Genomic DNA, 22,388 nt, shown 5'->3' on the forward strand with positions numbered 1-22,388 from the left:
TCGCTTTGTTTCCTTCTTACAAAAAAATATTCGTCATGGTGTTCAACTGGCTCTCATATCTCCTAAATTCGTCTTATTTTCACGAACAAAAATTATTATGCAATATTTTCCGAAATATAATTAACTGTAAAATACGTAAAATACAATCTAACAAAAAATATTCTATGGAAAAAAATCTAATAGACTGCCTCAGTTTTGCCCATAAACAAGATAATAACAATTTACATTAAAGAAAAGCTGATCTCATAAAACACCTTTCTTATCGCATGTTTACTCATCTAGTCTCAGGGAGACTTAAGTTCGTCTCTGGGCTTTTCGAGAATTTCTTGAAGAGTTTCGAGCAATTCTTGAAGATCAATTTTCTATTTTCTTTTTTTTTTTTGTAAATGAATAAATTCAACTCACCATGTTTGACTGCCAAATCCATACCAGAGAAGTTGCATCATTTCAAATAGCAGCCCTATGATTATTGTACGTTTCGCACCAAGAACTCTAATATTGACCGATAAGAGAAAATTATTAAATTAAACAACTTGGCAAGGAAACAAAATTCATTCTCTCTCCAATTAAAAGAAAACTTGTTGCTCACCTCATTAAGACTCCTAAAACTAATTGCGCCAGAATACTCAAGGTTCCAACAACGGCAATAAAAACAGAAACTTCAATAGAACTGAAGCCCATTTTTAAATTCAAATACACAAAGATGCAGGAATATTGGCCAGCCTCAGGCAAGTAGGACAGAAGTACAGTGACACACTGCAACAGGATAGTCTGATCCATTCCAACTTTGCGAAGAGCCTGTAAAGGAAAAAAACAATCGCCCTTACCAATAGGATCCTTCTAAAAAAAAAAAACAAAAAAAAACAAGAAAATAAAAGAGAGCCTCACAGCAAAGGGATCTGCTTGTTCCCAGCTAATTGGGGCTCCCCATGAGCTCGGTCTGACTTTTTCTGGCAAGCTCTCCGGCACTGCAACAAGAATGAAGAAGACATCGAGGATCGCAATGGCCGTCGCAAGAGCCACGATCACCGTGTCATTGTGTTTCGAGATCAAATAGGCCCCCAATGCTGGAGAAATCACGAGGCTAGCTGCAAACGTAGCCGACACAAGCCCATAGGCTCTCGATCGGTTCTCCACCGTTGTAACATCAGCCACATAGGCGAACACCACAGAAAAAGTCACCGCGAAGACGCCACTGATTGAGATCATAGCAAAGAACCACCTTCACGAAAAACAAAAAATTGGTCGACTTGATAAAACCAGAGTGAAAATTTTATGATAAGAAAGAAAAAAAGATTGGATAAAAGCAAAAGAAGAAAAAAGCTCTTGCGTATTTGAACTTGTGAGTTACTTTGTCGCTTCGGTCAAACTTTTTGACTGTCAGTCATTTTTAAAGCTGAAACTTCAAACAAGTAACATAATTCATCGATTTCGAGTTATTTTTCGATTCTTTACCCTCTAAGAGACCATATTTTGACAGAATTTTGATTATCTGAATTTTCGAGCTTTTTGATGTCACATAATTTTATCCGTCTGTCCATCTATCAACAGCTCTAGAGGCCAAACGGTTTGAGATAGAGACTTGAAACTTTCGGTCCAAGACCGAAGAACCAAGGACCATTAACATTCCCCTCATTTTTCTTCCACCCTTCCCTTCGTCTTCATGAAAATTTGGAAAATGAGTGTTAATGCCAGGGTAAGTGTACCAAATTTCGGCCACTTCTTTTGTTCCTCAAATTTCCATGAATTCTTAGTTTTTTTTTGCATAATTCAGAGATAGGGAAGATTGGGGTAAAAAGTCACAACTCGAAAATTACATAATTCAATATCTTCCAAGATAAAAGAGATAGCAGCTTCAATTTTTTTCCACAGATACCCTCCATAGACCTTCTTCAATGTCGTAAATTTCTTAGAATTTCAACAAGGAATTTATAAAATAAAAAATAATGAAATTTTTAGTCCTATTTTTGAAATATTTTTCTTGCAGAAGATATCAATTTTTACCTACTTATTTTCCAAAATTAATGCACTGGTGAATATTTCCTAATGTAGCATTACCATAAAAAAAATCACCATATTTCCCCTATTTAACTTTGGATCCTGTTTTTCCTCTATCATTCCCTGTCCCCTTTATGTCGAGTAGCTGTGCTACTGTGGAAACCAGTTCTCACAGGTGGGAAGCCTCTGTGAGACTGGGCAAAGTAGTGCCAATCGTTGGGGAAGTCGGTCGATTTTCCACAGAAGTTCCGGCTCTGTCCACTGTCCTCATCATATACGACTACACTAAATGATTTGGATTCTTTGAATACGAAGCCGCTATCCGTTTTAGCATTTTCCGAATATTCTTTTCTCCAGAAATAATTTTATTAAAAATTAACACTTGGGGTAAAAAGTAATAAAAGGTATGGGGCAAAAAGTAACAAAAACCGAAGCATTATCTGATGTCTCACGGCGAAAAGAAACGCCATAACGTCATTGTCTTGTGTCGCCGCTTGTTGTTTATTTTGCATTGGTTAACCCTTTAAGGACGAGACACTTTTTACGGATCGAATATTCAACAATAAAAATTAAACTGGTAACATAATCAATTATAAGTCTTACATCTAACCTTGGTAAGTCCAACAGAGTCTGATTCAGTGTATTTTTTGCCTCTATGAACCATGGGGACAATAATAGCCCAAAAATTTAACAATTTTTTCTGGCAATACCAATGAATAATAATTTTCGCTCTAATGGAAAATATTAAGTGTAAGTATTGTAGTTTTTATTTCCAAAAGGGTTTTGCTTGAAAAAAAATTGGAAGTATAAAAAATAAATAAAATTTATTATGAATTTGAATATTTGAAAAATCGTCATTTTTTAGCTTAAATATTTACTGCATAGCAAGTAGGTAGAGACTTGCAAAAAATATTCTAGATTCCTTCAACCTTCTACTTTACAATTATGTACAGACATAAGAAAAAAATAGCTTCAAAAAATCTAAAAGGGGATGTCCAAAAAACAAACCTAATGGCTCAGGCACACCTTTTAGATCAGGAAAATTTCATAAAGTCGAAATTCGGTTCCCCTTCTTTCAAACATGTTTTGCATATATCTATCTCATTGTCTCGCACTCTTCTTCTTCTCTTAAACATCACTCCAAATTCAATTTAGCTCAATCGAATTTGGTATGCGAAAGAATGAGATAGTCATATGCAAAACATGTGAGAAAGAAGGGGATCCGAATTTCGACTTCATGAAATTTTCCTGATCTAAAAGGTGTGCCGGAGCCATAAGAAATCAAGACGTTCAGATTCAGTGGTGGTGTCAGGAATATTCGCTCATCAGGAAAATACCAAAAAAAAAAGGGGGAATCTGCAGAAGAAAAATCAAGGAAGGGAGGACGTCCAGCAAAAACAATATAAAAAGTTTATAAAACGTGTAGAAAGTTTTTTCTATTGACTTGATATACAAAAAGAAGCTGAATCTAAAGATATTTACAGTAGAGTTCCTCAAATTTGAACATTTGCGGGGTATAGATGACATTTCGCACTCCCTCAAATTTGAACAATATTTTCAAAAACGTAACGGAATTCATTAAAATTCGCTTTTCCTAAATTAAGGAAAAAAACTTTAGAGAATTTTATCAATTGATTTTTTTTTGTTAAAGAGGTGAAATTTGTTGAGGAAATTATTATAATACGACAATATTGAGGAAACACTAGAGGAAAATAGTTCTCATTCAGACTTCATGCAAAATTTCTGTCACATAACCTCATATTTTACATTTTGAATGCAACCGTCGTTCAAATTTGAGGAACTCGACTTTATTTTAAAAAGAAAAAAAAACTTTCAATTATTTTTTGATTTGTTTTTATTCTGCACTTTAGTGACATTTACTCGGCAATCTTCGGCAGATTTCGTCAAATGTATCTCGCCCAATTCGCCATTTTCGCTTTTTCAGATAATGGTTGAATAGAATTTTCTTGCCAAAAATAGTTTTTGGAAAACAAGTTTTAAATCGCTTTTCTCGTTCAGATAGAGTGAACTCTATTTATAAAAGAGATCAATAAATTTCCTATGAAAATATATCATCTAGGTATTTTTTAAATTCACGTAAGGCCGTAATAAAGAGAAACAAAATGTGATAGTTTTACCCCATGCTTGATACTATTTGCCCCAGCATTTTTGAGAATGATCGCAAAATTACCTTTTAGAAAACGGCTCGGTAAATGTATTTTCTTACAAAATAGAGAAAAATGACATTCACAAGGTTGTAGAGAGATAAATTTCCTATAAAACTGCGCTAATCAGAAATTTCTGTGATGGATTATAGGTAGCTCGTAATAAAATAAAATATCCGTTTTGTGACTTTTTGCCCCAGTCTCCCCTACCCATGAAGAGTTATAAAACTAAAGCCAAAGTACACTAACGGCCAAAACATTAAATACACCCTTCGTAAGCTTAAATACACGTGATTGGGACCGGGAAAACGCTGTAATATCCAGTTCTATTGACTGAAATTGTTTCATATATAAACCTAAGAACAGTTTTAAATAAGATTTGAGAAAATACATGAGCTACAAAATTTATAATTTGAGGATCAGTCAAAAATTACCTTTTTGGAAAAAAATGCAAAAGTAGCCCCACATTCTAAAACTGATCTAATCTTTTAATAATCACTTAATATAAGCTAAATACTATTAGTAAATATTATTAAGAGTCAGAAAAACTGAAAATAATACCGAGGGAATATTTTTGGTACGGATTGTGGTCGGTTTCCGGTGTGATGTGTTCTGAAAGGGGTCTCTTCTTTGAATATTGAAATTTTCAGCCTAAATTCTACTTTTTCATATATTTTTTATTATTTTTCAAATTACTATTTATTATTGTTGCAATTTCATTTCTTTTACTTCATTATTTTATTTAAAAAACATAAATAAAATCATCAAGTTCAGTTTTCCTCGAAGAATTTTCCTTTAGCTTTGATAAGCGCCTCACAAATTCGGGGCATCCTGTTGATCAATTTCTCCAAAATGTTAGAAGGAACTCTGCCCACATATCCTGAAGTCTTTCCACCAAGATTGGAACTGATGTCGGCGCCTTCTCTCGAACCATCTGGTCTAGAAAATTCCAGAAAATTTCGGTGTGGGTGCAATTGGATGATTAGGGTGGCTAATGCATGTAGTTTAGGACCCTGCGTTTCTCTTTCTCAAGAAGTAAACCTCTACAAAGCTTTGAGGAATGCTTGGGATCGTTATCCTCTTGAAAAGAAAAACCCACGCCCAATAAACCGAATGCATTAGCCACGCCAGTCACCCGATTGTAGCCTCATTGCAATTCTCTTGGATTTTCTCGACCACAAAGTTCGAGATTAGGCGCGACATCAGTTCCAATTTTGGTGGAAACACTTCAGGATGTGTGGGCAAAGTTCCTTCAGACATTTTGTAGAAATTGATCAACAGGATGCCCCGAATATGTGAAGCGCTTATCAAAGTTAAAGGAGGATTTTTCGAGGAAAACAGAATTTGATGATTTTATTCATGTTTATTTAAATAAAATAATGAAGTAAAAGAAATGAAATTGCAACAATAATAAATAGTAATTTGAAAAATAATAAAAAATATATGAAAAAGTAGAATTTGGGCTGAAAATTTCAATATTCAAAGAAGAAACCCCTTTCAGAACACATCACACCGGAAACCGACCACAATCCGTACCAAAAATATTCCCTCGGTATTATTTTCAGTTTTTCTGACTCTTAATAATATTTACTAATAGTATTTAGCTTATATTAAGTGATTATTAAAAGATTAGATCAGTTTTAGAATGTGGGGCTACTTTTGCATTTTTTTCCAAAAAGGTAATTTTTGACTGATCCTCAAATTATAAATTTTGTAGCACATGTATTTTCTCAAATCTTATTTAAAACTGTTCTTAGGTTTATATATGAAACAATTTCAGTCAATAGAACTGGATATTACAGCGTTTTCCCGGTCCCAATCACGTGTATTTAAGCTTACGAAGGGTGTATTTAATGTTTTGGCCGTTAGTGTAAGTAAAATGTAGGGAAGATTAATAATAAAAACTAATCAGAAAGAAATTAATTCAAGATAGAGAAGAATAAAATTAATAAATTCATGCACAATTTAAAGCCTTTAAACTGTCTTGTATACCCCTACAACTTTAATATCTCCGAGTTCGAACGATTAAAATTAAAGTCTTCATCTTCAAATGAAGATTTTCAACTCTGTTGATAAAAACCCAAATTTTTTATATAATGAATTCTTCTCTTTTTTTCCAAAAAAAATCCAGAAAAGATTTATTTTAAAAATAGCCCCACCCCACCTACAATACGCCAATAGAGAGACCCATTAGCGAATTTGTGCCTAAGAATAGACACGGTTTCGTCGACATATGACATCACACTGCGACAATAAATTGTCCACAGCAATTGTGACCGATATTATCATAGAACTCGTGTCACTTTTTGTGTTGCTCCCCTGCCTATTTTACTGGCAAATATTCTTGGGAGTGTGAGAAGTGCTTTATAAAATTTTCATGCTAAATAAAAAAAAAAAAATAAAGAAAATGAAGAGGGAGACCATGCGTGACACCAACCAGAGTGTTGGCAAATCAGAGTTAAATTAGCATGATTCTAAAACAACAAATTACATCTCATAAGAGCAATTAAAGAATCTAGGCAAGAAATTAACTAATTAAGAAGAAATTTGCAATATATTGTAGTTCAGTGTTCTCTCTAGTGATAAAATAACTTTTTTTTGTATGGATCGAATGATACTTTCTGTAGTTTTTGAACTTTTTCAAAGTCACACAGTGCAGAAGAAATTTAGTCATATGGAAAATGAAGTTAAAAAAAAGACTAAAAATTATAGGTTTTCATGGGAAAGTTGCGGAGGACAGTATCACTGACAAAATGTAGACTTTTGCTCCAAGAAATAACATACATTTGAGTTATTCAATTTTCTCACACAGTTCAACACGCAATGTTTGAATAAGAAATTAAAGAGAGGAACAATAAAAAAGTATTTAATAATTACCAAGTATTGATGGTCATGAGAGGAATTGGAGCACATGTGAAGAAGACGGTGATGAGGAGGAAAAATTTTCTACCCCACACATCAGACAGGGCTCCAATGAGAGGTGCACTGAGAAATGAGAGAATCCCCTTTATTCCCATCACCAGGCCATTCATCAGGAATGTGTGATCTGGGAAAGTCTGATTGAGAACCTGCAAATTGAACAAATCAGGTTTTGTCTCAACTTCGTGCTTCTGTCTCTCTTTTTTTTTGCTGTCGTTTTGCGCCAAAGCGAAAGAGTGCAATTTGTAAAAATTTCTTAATAAAATTTTCTTAACTCACCGAAATTACAGGCATTGTGAGAAGACCCCAGGCGAAAAATTCCAAAAATATCACTACAAGTGCATGATAGACACTGGGATCTCCAATTCCGGAACTCTGGAATATACACAAAAAGAACCAAAATATACACAATCCCTAATTGTCACTTACAATTTGTATTTACAATATGTCTTAGCGCTAAACACTTCATTCTTTTCAAGTTCAACTGAGGCAGAGGATTGAATTTCTGTTTTCCTCAAGTGTACTCTTCTTGAGGAGAGAAAAAAGTCAATGGTTAAACTTGTTGACGCGATGGGAACTGTGATTCTACAAAAACCACACAGAAATTCTTAAATAGTTTTTTTTTTAGTCAAATAAACATCTTAACGGTTATTGCATTTAAATTCATTACATTGAATTCATTGAAATAGCATTTATTTATAGTGTAACTATCTAAGAAAAGAATTCGCCAAAAAGAATTCAAATTAGGAAAGAGAATGGAGGAAAATATTATCAAAATAGATGCGATGCCAAACACCTAGGTTCAAGCGTCATTGAAAAACTAAAGACCTACAAATGAACAGATAAACTTAGTTTATTGTAGGTGAGATTCTTAAAATTTGAAGTCACTTTCTCATACGTCGATTTAAATTTATATGGGAAATTTTTTTGCACTCGCTACCGTTACGCTAAATATTTAAAAAGTGAGAAATTTTTCCATATTATAAGATAGTAGTAGTATGTGGTACTTGTCAATCGCAAAGAAAGTGGAAGCCGTCGAGCAATTTCAATACTAAAAATCGTTGATAATTTTAAAAAGTTACATGGACTATAGTGCGACCCAAGTGTCAAATCTGAAACCAAATATGGACTATAGCGAGACTCTACTGTAATTTAATTAAAATTAGACAGAAATATGACATAAATGTTAAACAAAACCAATAAACAACAGTCACCTCATTGTGTTTTTCATTGGAAAACATGGTCGATCAATGAAAAATTTTATGGTGAAAAGGTACACTTTTTATTTTTCTGAGAAATTAACAAATTAAAATTTGTGAATATGAATGGATTTTCGCTTTATTTGGAGCAAAATTATCTAAATAATAAAACTGTGGTATGAAAATATATAATAGTTTAGTGCTGTATTTATCGCGAAAACAATGACGTTTCCATTTGGAGTAGCGAAAAATTTCCATTTGGAGCAGGTTTTCAATTAGCTTAATTTACCTTAAGCTCAAATTAGATTTGGAACTGAAGATGGTGAGAGATACAGCAATATGGAAACAAATTTCTGAAAAATTGCAAACTTTTTATTTAAATCAAGGATGTAAATGAACTGACAGAAAGATGATAGTGGAATATAGACCTGAATCTGCTTTATAATTTTGCCCCAAAACTTGATCTTTGAACGAAGTTCAAATGTTCTATACTACTATTACTATTGCTTGGCAAAATCAGTCAAATAGAAACGAAGACATGGCGTTTTGAATTTCGTGAACTTTGACCCCTCATATCTGTGGTTCTATTATAACCACAGCAAACCCACGACACTTTTTACAAACTTCATAGTTAGGCTGCAATACTCTAAAATTTTATTAACTTGCACAAAGGCATTTTTGAAAAAAAATGTGTTTAAATTTTGACGCTATCGAAACGCCACCAGTGGTGACTTTTTGACCTTACATCTGAAAGTTGTCATCGAGACGAACATATATTCCAAAATTTAAGTCAAAAAATTAATTAGAACCGGAGATATAGGACCAGGGGGGTGACATTATCTTTGAAAAATGAGACCAGTTTTAGTGTAAAATGTTTCCTGTTTTCGTACACATTTCACGAGATATCTTCAAAATCACGTAGGTTGCCAATTTGGGGTCTTCGGTTGCCTCTTCGTTATTAAATTGGCTTTTATTTTGTATCAGTATTTTTTGCTAATTCATTCTACAATGACAGAAAACAGCTAATAAACTCGAAAATTTTTTCGGCGCGCTAGAAACATTTAGAAAACATAGCGTATAGAATGGTCAATTGTCGAACTTTGACCACGTATAGCTCGCTACTACACCGTACGGATTGGAACTAGTTTAGACTTGCCACAAATTCCAAGACCTTTCCTACAAATTTAAAGATTGAATTCGGTTTAAAAAAAAACCTTACTATAGTCTTTTTAATATTTGACTTTGAAAAACTTTAAAAGAAATGATTCAAGGGTGTTTTCTCGGACAAAATTTTGGACTTTTTCGAATTCAAAATTAAAAAATGTAGCACAACGCGTTTCTGAGCAATCTCAAAATAACGTAGTTTTTGGAATAAAATATGAGGAGTATGAAGGCGAGTGTCACAAAGGCCCCAAGTCATAATCCTTAACTGTTTAGCGTGTAGATCTGGTAACAGGTATACTGATCAGACAGACAGACGGACAAAGAACGTAACGTCAAAAAACCGAAACTTGAGAAATTTCAATAGCTGTGCCTGATGAAAGAATACCCCAAAAAACTAATATATACAAGTTAAGAGGGCGAAAGAGTTTGAGGTGGAAAAAAAGCCGTTGCCATGATATCGATTTCAACAATTAAATCAATATAGGAAAAAAGCCCCTGAAGACTTCACCCTCAGTCACCGCAACCAATTTAGTTAGCACACAGTGAGTTTTTCAGGTCACTGCAGAGGAAAAAAAATGTCCACAACATCAGAAACATCTACTGAGACATCAACCACCACCTCCTCATCCACTAGTACCACCTCCAAATCATCCCAATCGACAGATGTTCCAGAGGATTTAGCTGGAGATGGAGCAGAAGGACGTGCCTCAAGTCTCACATATCGCGATGTTACAGTGAAATTTCAAATAAGTGAAAGCCAAATTGTCGCCCATGTCTATGACATACGCATTACAATTGGTGAAGTTAAGCGTGATATGGGAAGTAAATTCAACATTCCATCCAATTGTCTGGCAATCAAGCAGAAAGGTCTTACAATTGACGACAAGAGCACATTGCAAGATCTAATGCGAAATGACTTTGGCATCATTGAGGTACACCTTCTGCTCACTGAAACTGCCCGAGAAGCTAAAATGCTCTTGGATTTGAGCACTTACTACAGTCACTTTACACTACCAGAAATCATAACTGTGCTCATACCCAATGATGATCCACAAGAAGGAGAACCCAGAGTCAAAGAAATCTTAGTTGAGATTGAGAATCGATCTATTGTCAAGCCTTTCCTGGGTGGTTTCAGAAATTCAAATACAGGAATTGAGTTTCATCATGCTTTCTCACAAACTGGACCACCAGTTGATATCAATAATCATGAGAAAAGATCAACAAGAGAGACTCAAACTATCTGTCAGAAATCATTTTCGCACGTGAGTAAAATTTTATCTGCATTAAAATAATTTTGATTTTTTTTTTAATTGGTAAATAAGTTACTTTAGGTCTAGAATTTGAGGTTATGTATGACCTAACTACCGTATGTAAAATATTTTATCAAAAAAGAAGAAATAATATTCCAAAAGGCCATGATCCGTCATGTTTATAGATTTTATAAAATAATACGTTTAAAATTTAATGAATTTTCAGATCAGTTATTTGTAGTATAATTAAATTATTAGGTCTCATTCTCTGATTTTCTTTAATTTTAAATTTAAAAAAAAATACTTAGTTTCTGAAAAACTCCATAATCTTCTAAATTCTATTTAAAATCGTTCTATTTGTCTCTTGAATGAACAATTGTTGTAAATAGTTAAGTACTTACGTTCAGAGATTTTTGCACTTTCTTCCTATTATATTTCTATTTATTATTTTTTAAGGTTACATTTAGCATAACCTCACATTCCAAAGACCAGAAGAAACTTTGTAAATAAATAAGAGGATTAGTATCCAAATCCTTGATATTTTGGTTTAAAAAGTGTATAAAAGAAAACTAATTTCCTTACATAATAATATTCAATTTTGATTTTTTTGAAAGATCTTTAAAAAAAATATAATAATTTTTGTTCATATTTGACTTAAACGTTTTCTTCCAATTAAACCAAATTAATAAACCTGACATTTCACCGAGTAGCTATAATATTATTGTATACTGAACAATTTCTTTTAGCTTATCACAACTGGGACCTGAAATATTCAATAATTTATGAAATATTCCTTGTAATATGTTTCTCAATAATTCAAACATCTGTTGTGAGCTTTATTTACAATAATCAAGCTATTTCTATCTTGCTGTTCTCGTGAAAAAAAAAACGTATGAAATTAAAATTTAATATAAACAACAAGATGGTATATTTTCGAAACATTGCCCCCTGAAAATAATATGAAGGCTAAATAACTTATTAAAAGAAAAAATAGTGTTTGTCACGTTCGATATTTATTCTAAAAAAAAGACAATCTAAAAATTATTTATCATGCAATTTTAAGGACACCAATCGAGAACGAGCTAGCCAATGTTCCAGCCAATATTTCCTATCGCAATCGGATCGAATTATAAAATCCCGTAGGTACATCACCTCAGACGAGATGGTAACTCATCTAGAACGTGTTCGCAAGGCTAAAGTCATTCAGAAAAACTTCCGACTCTACTTGTGGCGAAAACGTGTCCGAGAAGCAGCTGAAGAATGGCGAAATCTTGTGGCTGAACAGAAACGACGTGAATCACAAATTGAGGAGATCTATGAGAATCGTTTCAAGAAAGAGTATCTTGGGAAAACCTGTCCACGTACCAAAGAAGACTTTGAACTTCTCTATGCCCAAGTAGAAAAATGGAAATTATCTGAACTCAAACGTATACAAGATACCTGCAGTGGAGCTACGAAAATTTCCGAACTTACTGTACTACTTGATAAAGAGATACAACTTCTCAATGGCATTGAATATCAGAAGAATTTGATCAAGAAGGAGCTCAAGGAGGATCGTATTCAGCAACTACTTGTTAATCTCGGTCGTCCCACTAAGTGGGTTGGCTACAGAAGTAAGTGAACAACAAAAAAATTGAAACATGTTACACATGTTAACCATAAAAAACTCATATCGTCATAGCAGTTTAGCATTTGTGTATTTTTCATCACTGCCCATTAATAATTCCCTCAATTGAACCTTCCCCTGCAATAAGAGAGTTCATAAACACCATAAATTAAATACTACTTCAAACTTATTATTATTATTATTCGGATACCACACCTATTATTCCCAACATCACTTAGTTTTTTTTTTTTAGTAATCTCTGCATTAAATTTAATTACTCCAACTAATATGTTCACTTTCTATGGAGTGATTCTTCAAAGAAGCTCAAGTAATTCAAATACAAAAAATGGCTAGTGTTATGAAAAAAGAACCGGTTAAATTACTCATAAATTGACCATGTTGCTTGCGAAAGAGAATTGATTAGAGAATTTAGCGTCTCGTGCGTTTAGCTTAAAATGAATTTATTAGCACAAACTCACTCAATTTATTATGTTTAAGTGAACCTAACGTGAAATGAAAAGTATATAATAAGCTATATTGTTTGAAATCATTATTTTCTCATCTCTTCTATACAATCTCTTTCATTTTCAACAATATCTTTTTTTTCTATATCATTGTTTATCTTATCTTAAGTTTCACAGAGACTTGAAATTGATTCACCAATGAAATTTCTTTTTATCTAGCCTTTCTCAGCAATTAATTAGATATAACATCTTTAAGTAGTATTTTAGAAATTTTCTTTTATTTTTACAACATCATTAATATCGTAAGACTGTGTTTAATATATTTGCCATAAAAATATTAAATAAATTTTTGACGCTTTTATATAGAATTACATATATAACACAGTATTTTACAAATAAAAATTTTATTATTGTAAGGAATCTCTGAGCCTGACTCTCTCTCTTTATACTGTTTGTAAAGAATACTTTATAAACAATTGGAATTTAGTAATACATTAATAAGAAACGTAAAAATAAATAAAATTAGATAGCAGTCAAGCATTATTTTCACAAGTAATTGAAATTAATCCCTTATATGGCTCCAGCACATCTTTTTGATCAGGAAAATTTCATGAAGTCGAAATTCGAAACCCTTTCTTTCTCACATGTTTTGCATATGACTATCTCATTCTTTCGCATACCAAATTCGATTTAGCTAAATTGAATTTCGAGTGATGTTTGAGAGAAGAAGAAGAGTGCGACAGAATGAGATAGACATATGCAAAACATGTGGAAAAGAAAGGGATCCGAAATTCGACTTCGTGAAATTTTCTTGATCTAAAAAGTGTGCCTGCCGAGCCATTATAGATCATTTTCATCCTAACGTATTTGCTGGCTAGTTAAAACTTGAAAGCTTTTATAGCTTCAGCCAATTAGTGAGAAAGATGGAACTAAAATAATTCTAATTTGTATTTTGCATTAGGGCCATCATTACATTTATGAAAACATTAGACTCAAATTCTGTAAATTTAAGCTTCCGTTGCAGGTATGGCATGGGGCAATGTGGGGAAAATTGCAAATCGAGTATTTTATATTTTCATGAACCCCTTAGATGACCTAGGTAGGAGATCCCGAAGGTCTCAAAATCTTAAAAATGAGCAATTTAATTGCTTTTTGAAAAGATCATTTATTTTTAATAATCCCATCCTAAGTTAAATTTTCCAAAAAAAAAAATGATTAATAAGAAATTAGAGCAAATAAGCCTTAGGTCGGAAACCCGTGTTAGATAAGATCTATGGATACAATTGATCCATAAGTTCAGAATAAATTCAAAATTTTTTGTTTAACTAAGTTCAAGATAATCCTGGAAATTAAAACCGAAATTCTTTTAACCGGTATTTTAAGTTTTGCTTGTTTTAGAACAGAATATCCAGTTTCAGAGATCGTTGAAATAACTATTTTATAAATTTGGGATCAGAATGTCTAAGTTTTATTTAAATTTATAACACGATATATAAAATCGGCTTAATTAATATACTTAAAAGTTGTACAATTGAGGCTTAAAAACTTGAACTTGAAAAGGTTTTTCTTGATTTTTAAACGTGCGCGGCAAGATTTTTTCATGTGTTTTTCATTGTATTGGTTTTAAATTCAGATGTTTGTGATAATAAGCAATAATGAGCGAACTAATCACATTTGGATTAGCATATTTGAATTTCCACTGCATGGTTCATATTCGAGACTTGCAAACCATCATGTAACTTAAATGACCAACTGCAAATAATTAATTTTGAAGGAGGAAATGCCTTAGTTCATTTACCATTTTGGAATGAAATTTCATATCCTTTTAATTCATATCAAAGGACTTAATCTTTGCACGATGTTCCAATTATTCCAATTTGAAAAACGCTCTCACACGTCAATTTTTATTGCCTTGGAAGACGAGAAAAAATCATCAGATCGGATTGAAACTTGGCATAGTTTTATACTAAATATTATCTTGTCATACTACATCCCAGGTTACGTAAACTTGGTTCAAAAGTTCTAAAATTTCGTTTTCTGTTTTGTTAATTCTTCAGAGTTTTTCCGATTTTAGTTTAATATTTCAATTAGGGTAAGTGTACCAAATTCCGGCCACATTTTTTGTTCCTCACATTTGCATGAATTTTTAGTTTTTACATACTCTAGATATTATATAATACAGAAAATAATAAAAAATATCGCTTCGACGAGCAAGATAATCTGAAAAAGACATTGGAAGAATTCCGGAAGGGCAAGAAACTATGAGAATAAAGGTGGCCGGAATAAGCCACCAATGGTATGTCTACATTTTTATTCGTTTTAAAATATATAAAGAATGATTTTAGAGAAAATAAAGACGATAAACTGTCTACAAGGTTCCATGCAACACTCCTTACAAAAAAACTCAATTTGTATTAAAAATATTACATTTTAAACTTGAGACTTTAGCTCTTGCATGCAACTATGCCGAGATTTGGCACACTTACCCTACCTAAGGATATTTTATGCAGAAACTTCACTGAGTGAGAGAAATCCGAAAAAGTTAAAATAACATTCTGGAAATGTTAATTTTACCCTGCAGTATTGATCCGAAATCGGTGTAAATATTATGCTTTTCAGGTGTATTAGGGGTTAAAGTTACCCTTTTTATCTTATTTTTACCATTAAAAAGGTGTAAAATTAACATTAAAAAATGTTGATATATTTTTACACCTAAAAAGTGTTAAAGTTCTGAGGAAAAAAAGTTAATCGCACCCCCGTTTTTTCTCAGTGTTCCTGATAATTTAAAACTTTTTCTAACTTTTCTAACTATTTTGACGTAGAAAATTGTGGCATACGGGAAAGCACGCTACCTTCAAGCGACTCAAGCTTTAAACTATTCGTTTTTTAAAATATGTTTTTAATTAATTTGATCCGTTATAATATTATATTCAGTGACTAGTTCAATGTCACAAATTTCTTGAAAAAAATCCATAGATTAAATTCATTAAGAACATAGAAAAAAATTGAGTTGTCCGAAGCTTGAGTCGTCCGAATGTAGCGCGCTTTCCCCCAGATTATACTCCCTCTGTCCCGAAAAAAGTCGTACGTTTGCTAGTATATTTTATATGAAAGAATGTACGACTTATTTCGGGACAGAGGGAGTAATACATTTTGTTTTGTCTTGCCATTTTGTAAATTGTTAAGTTTATAATATTTTATTCGGTTTACAATGTGTGTTTGAGAAATATGTCCCTTCAAATGTTTCAGTCTTTATACACTGAGAAAAAAAAAGAGGGTGCGATTAACATTTTTTCCTCATAACATTAACACTTTTTAGGTGTAAAAATATATCAACATTTTTTAATGTTAATTATACACCTTTTTAATGGTAAAACGGGTAAAATTAACATGAAAAAAGGATAACTTTAACCCCCAATACACCTAAAAAGGGTATTATTTACCCCGATTTCGGATCAATACTGCAGGGTAAAATTAACATTTTCGGAATGTTATTTTAACTTTTTCGGATTTCTCTCAGTGTACTGTTTTTTTTTTTGATAATATTTCTCTTTTTGTACATTTAGAGTTGATCATGATTTGTTCATAAGTATTTAACAGTCCAAATAAAGAACAAAAACCTTCTTCGAATTAGATAATTTAGACTTCAGAACAATCCAATTTGAAAGTTTAGACTTTGGTAATTAAGTAATTAATAAATTCAAGAGTCTTTGCAAATTATTTAATTGTTCTTTTTTAATCAAGTTTTAAGAGAGTTGTTTGAACTCTAAATTAGTTTGTCCGGAATTCCAAAATTTATTCTACGGGTGCTTGTCTAATCAATCCGGTGATTGGTTGTTTATGACCAAAAATTTAGCTAATACTAATTTTCTTGTACGATACCCTAATTTAATCCAAGACACTTTCATTTCTCCTAGAAGGTCTTTATGATGCAATAGCGGGAAATGGGACACTTTTGAAATGGGGTACCTTTGAAATCCGGCTGTTTAATTTAATTTTTAAAATTTTAAATGGAACTAGACTTTCTGAATTCATTTTAAAAATAGGATTAAAAAACCCAATTTCAAAACTGCCCCAATTCAAAGGTGTCCCACTTCCCCCTAAATAGCAAAAAGTTCACCTACGATCTTGGTGAAACATCCAGCGTTTACGAAAATCTAATTGCGTTGATCGATTGCATGTCTATTGTCTTACAGATCAACTAATTGAAATGGATACAATTCGATCACAGAGAACGCGTTTTCTCACGCACTTCTACAATAAAATGTGTGAGAATTTGGGCAAAAAGGAACGTCTTCAGCTCATTCGTGAGATCACAGAAATTCTCCATCAGACTGAATTCACTTGCAACAGTGTCGAATTGGAAGAACTCTTTCGACGTGAAAAACATCTCTGGGAATGTAACTATCATCCAAAGGATCTTGAGAATTTGCATCAACGTCAGAGAACTCTATTTCTCGACATAATTTTTCAAGTTGGCAAAACAAAACCCAAAAGTGAGTTTAGGAATGAAAATTTGATCTATAATTCAACCATCTGTTTTCTGTACTCAAAAACTAATTCACCATTTTTATATTGTAGATATAAAATTATTTTTTTTCTTTTTGTCACAATCACACGCTTAAATGTTTGGACAGCAGCTGATGACACACGAATGTGTATCAAGTGTAAAAACGTTCGTCCATTGGTTGATTTTACACTGCACACTCGACAGAAAGTCGTGGCAATTTGTCAGACATGTAGCAATTTAAAACTTTCCGCAATTGACAAATCCATCTACAAGGCCATCCTCAGGTCCATCCGTCGAGATGAACGACAACGCAGAGCTCTCGCATCATATGCCTTCATTATCCAGGAGGATGATATACGTTTCCTCGTGGAAAACATCTGGCATGGTCATTCAGCTCTCAGTCAGAATGACAATAGAGTGGAACTGAGGTGAGTGTGGTAAAACATATTAAGGAGACCTCTTGGAAAACTGCCCCACAAACCCCATTTCCGCATGTTCCACAGCACCACTAAACACCGGAAATACAATTTAAATTGGACACGTGTCCTTCTACCCAGGCAAAAACCCCTTTTAGGACATTTTTTTGGCCATTCACCTGCACACTGTAAGAAGAAAATCACCAACCATGTGTTTTTGTCTCATTAGAGAAAAAAAAAGTGCCATAGCGTGTACTCTAGAAATTCCTCAGCGAAAATTGCACACAAAATCCCCTTCTCCACCTAGGAGACATTTTCTTTCAAGTGGACTTAAACTTCCATTGAGACATCAATTTAAAATTTCAGTGATTCTCAAGTTCATCCAATTCAATGGGATGTTGAACTAAAATTGAATCAATTCACAGACACTAACATCAACGAACCATAAAACCTGCTTTTTGAGGAAGTCGTAAAAGTATCTAAAGGTCTTTTACAGAATATACCCAAACATTCCAAACGAATTTGAAAATTATACACATCTCTGAACTAAGCAGTGTTAAAAAGAACATGGAAAGCTTTTAAGTCGAATTTATCAATAGTTCTTACACTGAGAAAAAAAAAGAGGGTCCGATTCACTTTTTTTCTCATAACTTTAACACTTTTTAGGTGTAAAAATATATCAACATTTTTTCATGTTAATTTTATACATTTTTAAGGGTAAAATTAACACGAAAAAGGGTAACTTTAACCCCCAATACACCTAAAAAGGGTAATATTTACATCGATTTCGGATCAATACTGCAGGGTAAAATTAACATTTCCGGAATGTTATTTCAACTTTTTCGGATTTCTCTCAGTGTAGGACTATCATTCGATATTCACGTGAAAATCAGGGTTAAAGAATCAAGGTAGAATTAGCCATCAGGGGTAGAATTCTACAGTGTGGAACATTATAGTTTGCTTTAGAATGAATATTGAGCAAATCATTATTTATTCAGAGTATACAAACTCCCTCCGTATTCACTGAAATATTTATCAAATTGATTTAAACATTTTTTTCGACAAATTGCACACAAAGAAAAATTCATTTGCTACCTAATTTTATCTAGATCTCTCCTATTAATCTTTTAATCTGAAAATTTGATAGCTAATAAAAAATAAATCTAGGGGTTAATAACCACCGAATTCTTTTACATTTCCCACTAATAAACTCTCTTATAATTTTATTTCGATCGTTCAATGCGGAGAATTCTTCCAAGTTAGAGGACAAACGATAATAGAGGCATTGTCTTACGGCCTATCTTTGACAAACCTTTGCCCTCCGAGGAACCAAAAGATCTCTGTATTGTAATTATCTGCAAGACATTCCCTCCCAAATTTTTTTTTAAACTTTTAAATGCATACACGGTAACAACAATATTTAATAAAATTGTTCGTAAATGTTTGTAAATTCCTTGAGGCCTTACGCAATGCTCGTAAATCGTATAACTCACTAAAAAGTTCGTAAAAGTTTGTCATTGTTCACAAACTATGTTCAAAGTGATCAAGTTAAGAACAATGTTCGTGAAAAAAGAACAAAATTCTACGAACACTTTTACATTTTTTTTGTGTATATAACAATAACTTTTGTGACCATTTACACAGTCGCATTGGATTGAGATTCAATTGTCCCAAAATCTGAATCTAATTTTATGAGTTGATTATATATGACTAGTTATATGGAGATTGAATTAGATTTTTAGCGGGAACTCAATTTTTGCCAATTAGTATTTAAAAAAAAACGTTCTAATTGTTTCTTATCACCTTTATAGTTTATCATCTAACTTGATTATCTAATTTTTGTAACATTCGAAAAAATAGCTTATGTTTTGTCCTTGCTTTTTTCTTTTTAGCCTTTCGGTCCTTTTTTCTCTAAAGAAAGCGGAAAAAACACAAAAAATATATAGTTTGTATCGCTTTTCCACACAAAAAAAACATAAAATGAGGTTGGATTGAGCCTTATTGTTTCGAATTTCCTTTCACGAGCTCCGAAAATTTTTTTTGAGACAAATGGGACAGATTAAATCCAATTCAATTCAATGCGAGAAGTCGTATTGAATTTGCCGTTTAGATTGACTAAATTTAAATAAATTTTAATTTTTTAATTTTTTTTATTTTAGAAAACTTAATATTAGCACATAAATATTCAGAAGCAATACCTATGAAATAACTAGCTTTTGTTCCTGACAACGCAATGTAATACGAATTTCAGACCTAATGCCCTAGATAGTTGTACGGCTTAGGCCAGGAAAAGACTTGATTGGAAACTAATGGGAATGTAATCTAATCATTACTTTGATTATTACTCTTACGTTAAATCGTCTTTCGGTTTAAGTCCTAGATATGTTCAGCTCAAAGGGCTTAGTTATATAGCTTAACTGGTCAAATTTCTCATCTAATTTCTTACTTTTGTCTTATCTTGACAAATGATTGTATTTTAAAGGCATATTTCTTAAAATTAAAAAAAATACAATAAAATTGTTTGATTTTTAGGATTTTAAGACCTTCGGGAACTGGGCTAAATCTCTAAGCTGAAGACGGCTTTAATTCCCTTTCAGATTCGTTTTACTCTTTTTACGCCATCTTTGTAGCCACTATTTCACCATTGATAAGACTTCCAAAAACATTACATTTTCACTAAATATTGACAGAAATAGTACAAGAATATTGTAATTAAACTTCGGGCAGGATTAGTTGAAGAACAATGATTTTAAAAAAGGTTTCCTTTAAAAATATGTAAAGATAGATTGTATATTTTGAGGCTTTCCGACTGGCGTTAGACAACTAGGTTCAAAAGAGCCGTTTGCGTCCCAAAAAAGGTAGGGTAAGTGTGCCAAATTTCTGCATAGTTGTATGCAAGCGCCAAAGTCTTAAGTTTGAAATGTAATATTTTTAATACAAGTTGAATTTTTTTGTTACTTTTTTTTATAAGGAGTGTTCCTTGGAACCTTGCAGACAGTTTATCATTTTTATTTTCTCAAAAATCATTCTTAATACATTTCAAAATGAATAAAAATGTAGACATAGCACTGATGGCCTATTTCGGTCACCTTTATTCTCATAGTTCCTTGCCCTTCCGGAATTCCTCGCATGTCTTTTTTTAGATCATCTTGTTTGTCGAAGTAACATTTTCGTTATTTTTTGCATTGTACAATCCTAAAGAGTATGCAAAAACTAAAAATTCATGGAAACTCGAGGAACAAAAAATGTGGCCGAAATTGCAAGCTGGCCGGAATTTGGCACACTTACCCTATCAAGGTAAAAAAATATTTAAAAAAAAAAATAAGAAAATAAGAAAAATAAGATCATTCTAGAACAAATACAAATTTTGGGTCGCCGATGATCCACTGACTCCTAAAAGTTTAAACGGGCTAAACTTTTACTTCGAAATTCCTATTAGGGTAGATATTTTATCTAAAAGCGACAATACCCTAAAACTTGTGAAACGATTAAAATTCTGTCCCAAAACGTTATTTCAAGGTTTAAGAATAAGATACTATACGCACAACAATATTTAACACTCGATTGATACAAGTTTAAATTCAATTTAAAAGTTCTTCGACTCCTAATTTGTAATACATTTAAATACACGCTTTTTTTATACATAATTTTTAAAATGATACACGTAACCGGTTTAAATTTATTTCAAATTAGAAAAAAATAAATATACATTATTAAAATTAAAAAAAAAAGAAATTAATTAACATGAAATTCATGAAAAAGATTTTTTTAGGAATATCGCAGAAGTCACAAGTATTCTCTTACTTAGCAACCCCTTCATTAAACCGGCGAAATAATTGAAATTTAAAATTCAGCTGATGTGCTTTATCACAAAAAATATTCTACAACACATTTTTGATACTTGTCACATAATTCCACGGCTGAAAATTGATGAGATTAACTAGCTCACTTGTCGTGTGTGTATAATATATAATTCATTTTTTTTCCTGGTATTACAGATCAAATAAAATCTATCTGAAAATAACTGAAAGAGTTCATGACAAATTTTATTCGTAAAAAATCATTTGCAACGTAACACGTCAACAGAATCATAAAAAAATATAAATGAAAATGCTTGTTTCATTCTATTTAATGAAAATTATTTCTAGATTTATGATAAATGATAACCAGTTGGAGACACTTTTTGAAATGAAAGCCTCCCTGCAGTTTTTTCTTAATCTTTTGTAAACTTTGTTAATTAAATTTTCACCACATTTTATAGAGAATTTCTTTGACAGACTTATTGTTGCGATTAAAAAATTACCACCATCACCCCATGTGTAACTTATGGTTTCGAAATTTTTAATGTTCTAACATATTAACCCTTTAAGGCAGTGGTGCCCAAGAAAAAAGCCGAATGAAAAATGAGTTGCCGAGCGATACACTGCGAAAAATGGTGTGATAAATGGAAAATTCACCTCCGCAAATAAACTTGAATTTCCTTATAAAAATAGGAAAAACCTCCGACAAATGAATTTTCCTAGAAAGAAAACATCCTAAAGTTTTATTTGGTAAGGTATTTTGTGGATAATTACTGCTAAATTCTAATAAAATTGCGATGAATTGAAGGGCTGTATTTATCAGACATATTTTCGAGCATCCGGCAAAATCTGGAGGAGATGGGGTTTTGTGCTTGGTATGAAAAAAAAGCTTATTCT

At 32.3% G+C, this 22,388-nt stretch overlaps 1 protein-coding gene across 1 annotated transcript in view; it reads right to left on the reverse strand.

Moving 5' to 3' along the window:
• Positions 1-22,388, reverse strand: part of LOC129803952 (hippocampus abundant transcript 1 protein) — a 68,497-nt gene that overhangs the window by 4,156 nt on the left and 41,953 nt on the right. Inside the window, exons 2-6 of the mRNA XM_055850847.1 lie at positions 7,362-7,457; positions 7,041-7,231; positions 889-1,222; positions 590-798; positions 406-492 (exon numbers count right to left, since the gene is read on the reverse strand). Of these exons, the coding sequence (XP_055706822.1) occupies positions 406-492; positions 590-798; positions 889-1,222; positions 7,041-7,231; positions 7,362-7,457 (917 nt within the window). The remainder of the gene's footprint in view (positions 1-405; positions 493-589; positions 799-888; positions 1,223-7,040; positions 7,232-7,361; positions 7,458-22,388) is intronic.

Source organism: Phlebotomus papatasi, chromosome 2, assembly GCF_024763615.1.
Source record: "Phlebotomus papatasi isolate M1 chromosome 2, Ppap_2.1, whole genome shotgun sequence".
NCBI classification, from domain to species: Eukaryota; Metazoa; Arthropoda; class Insecta; order Diptera; family Psychodidae; genus Phlebotomus; species Phlebotomus papatasi.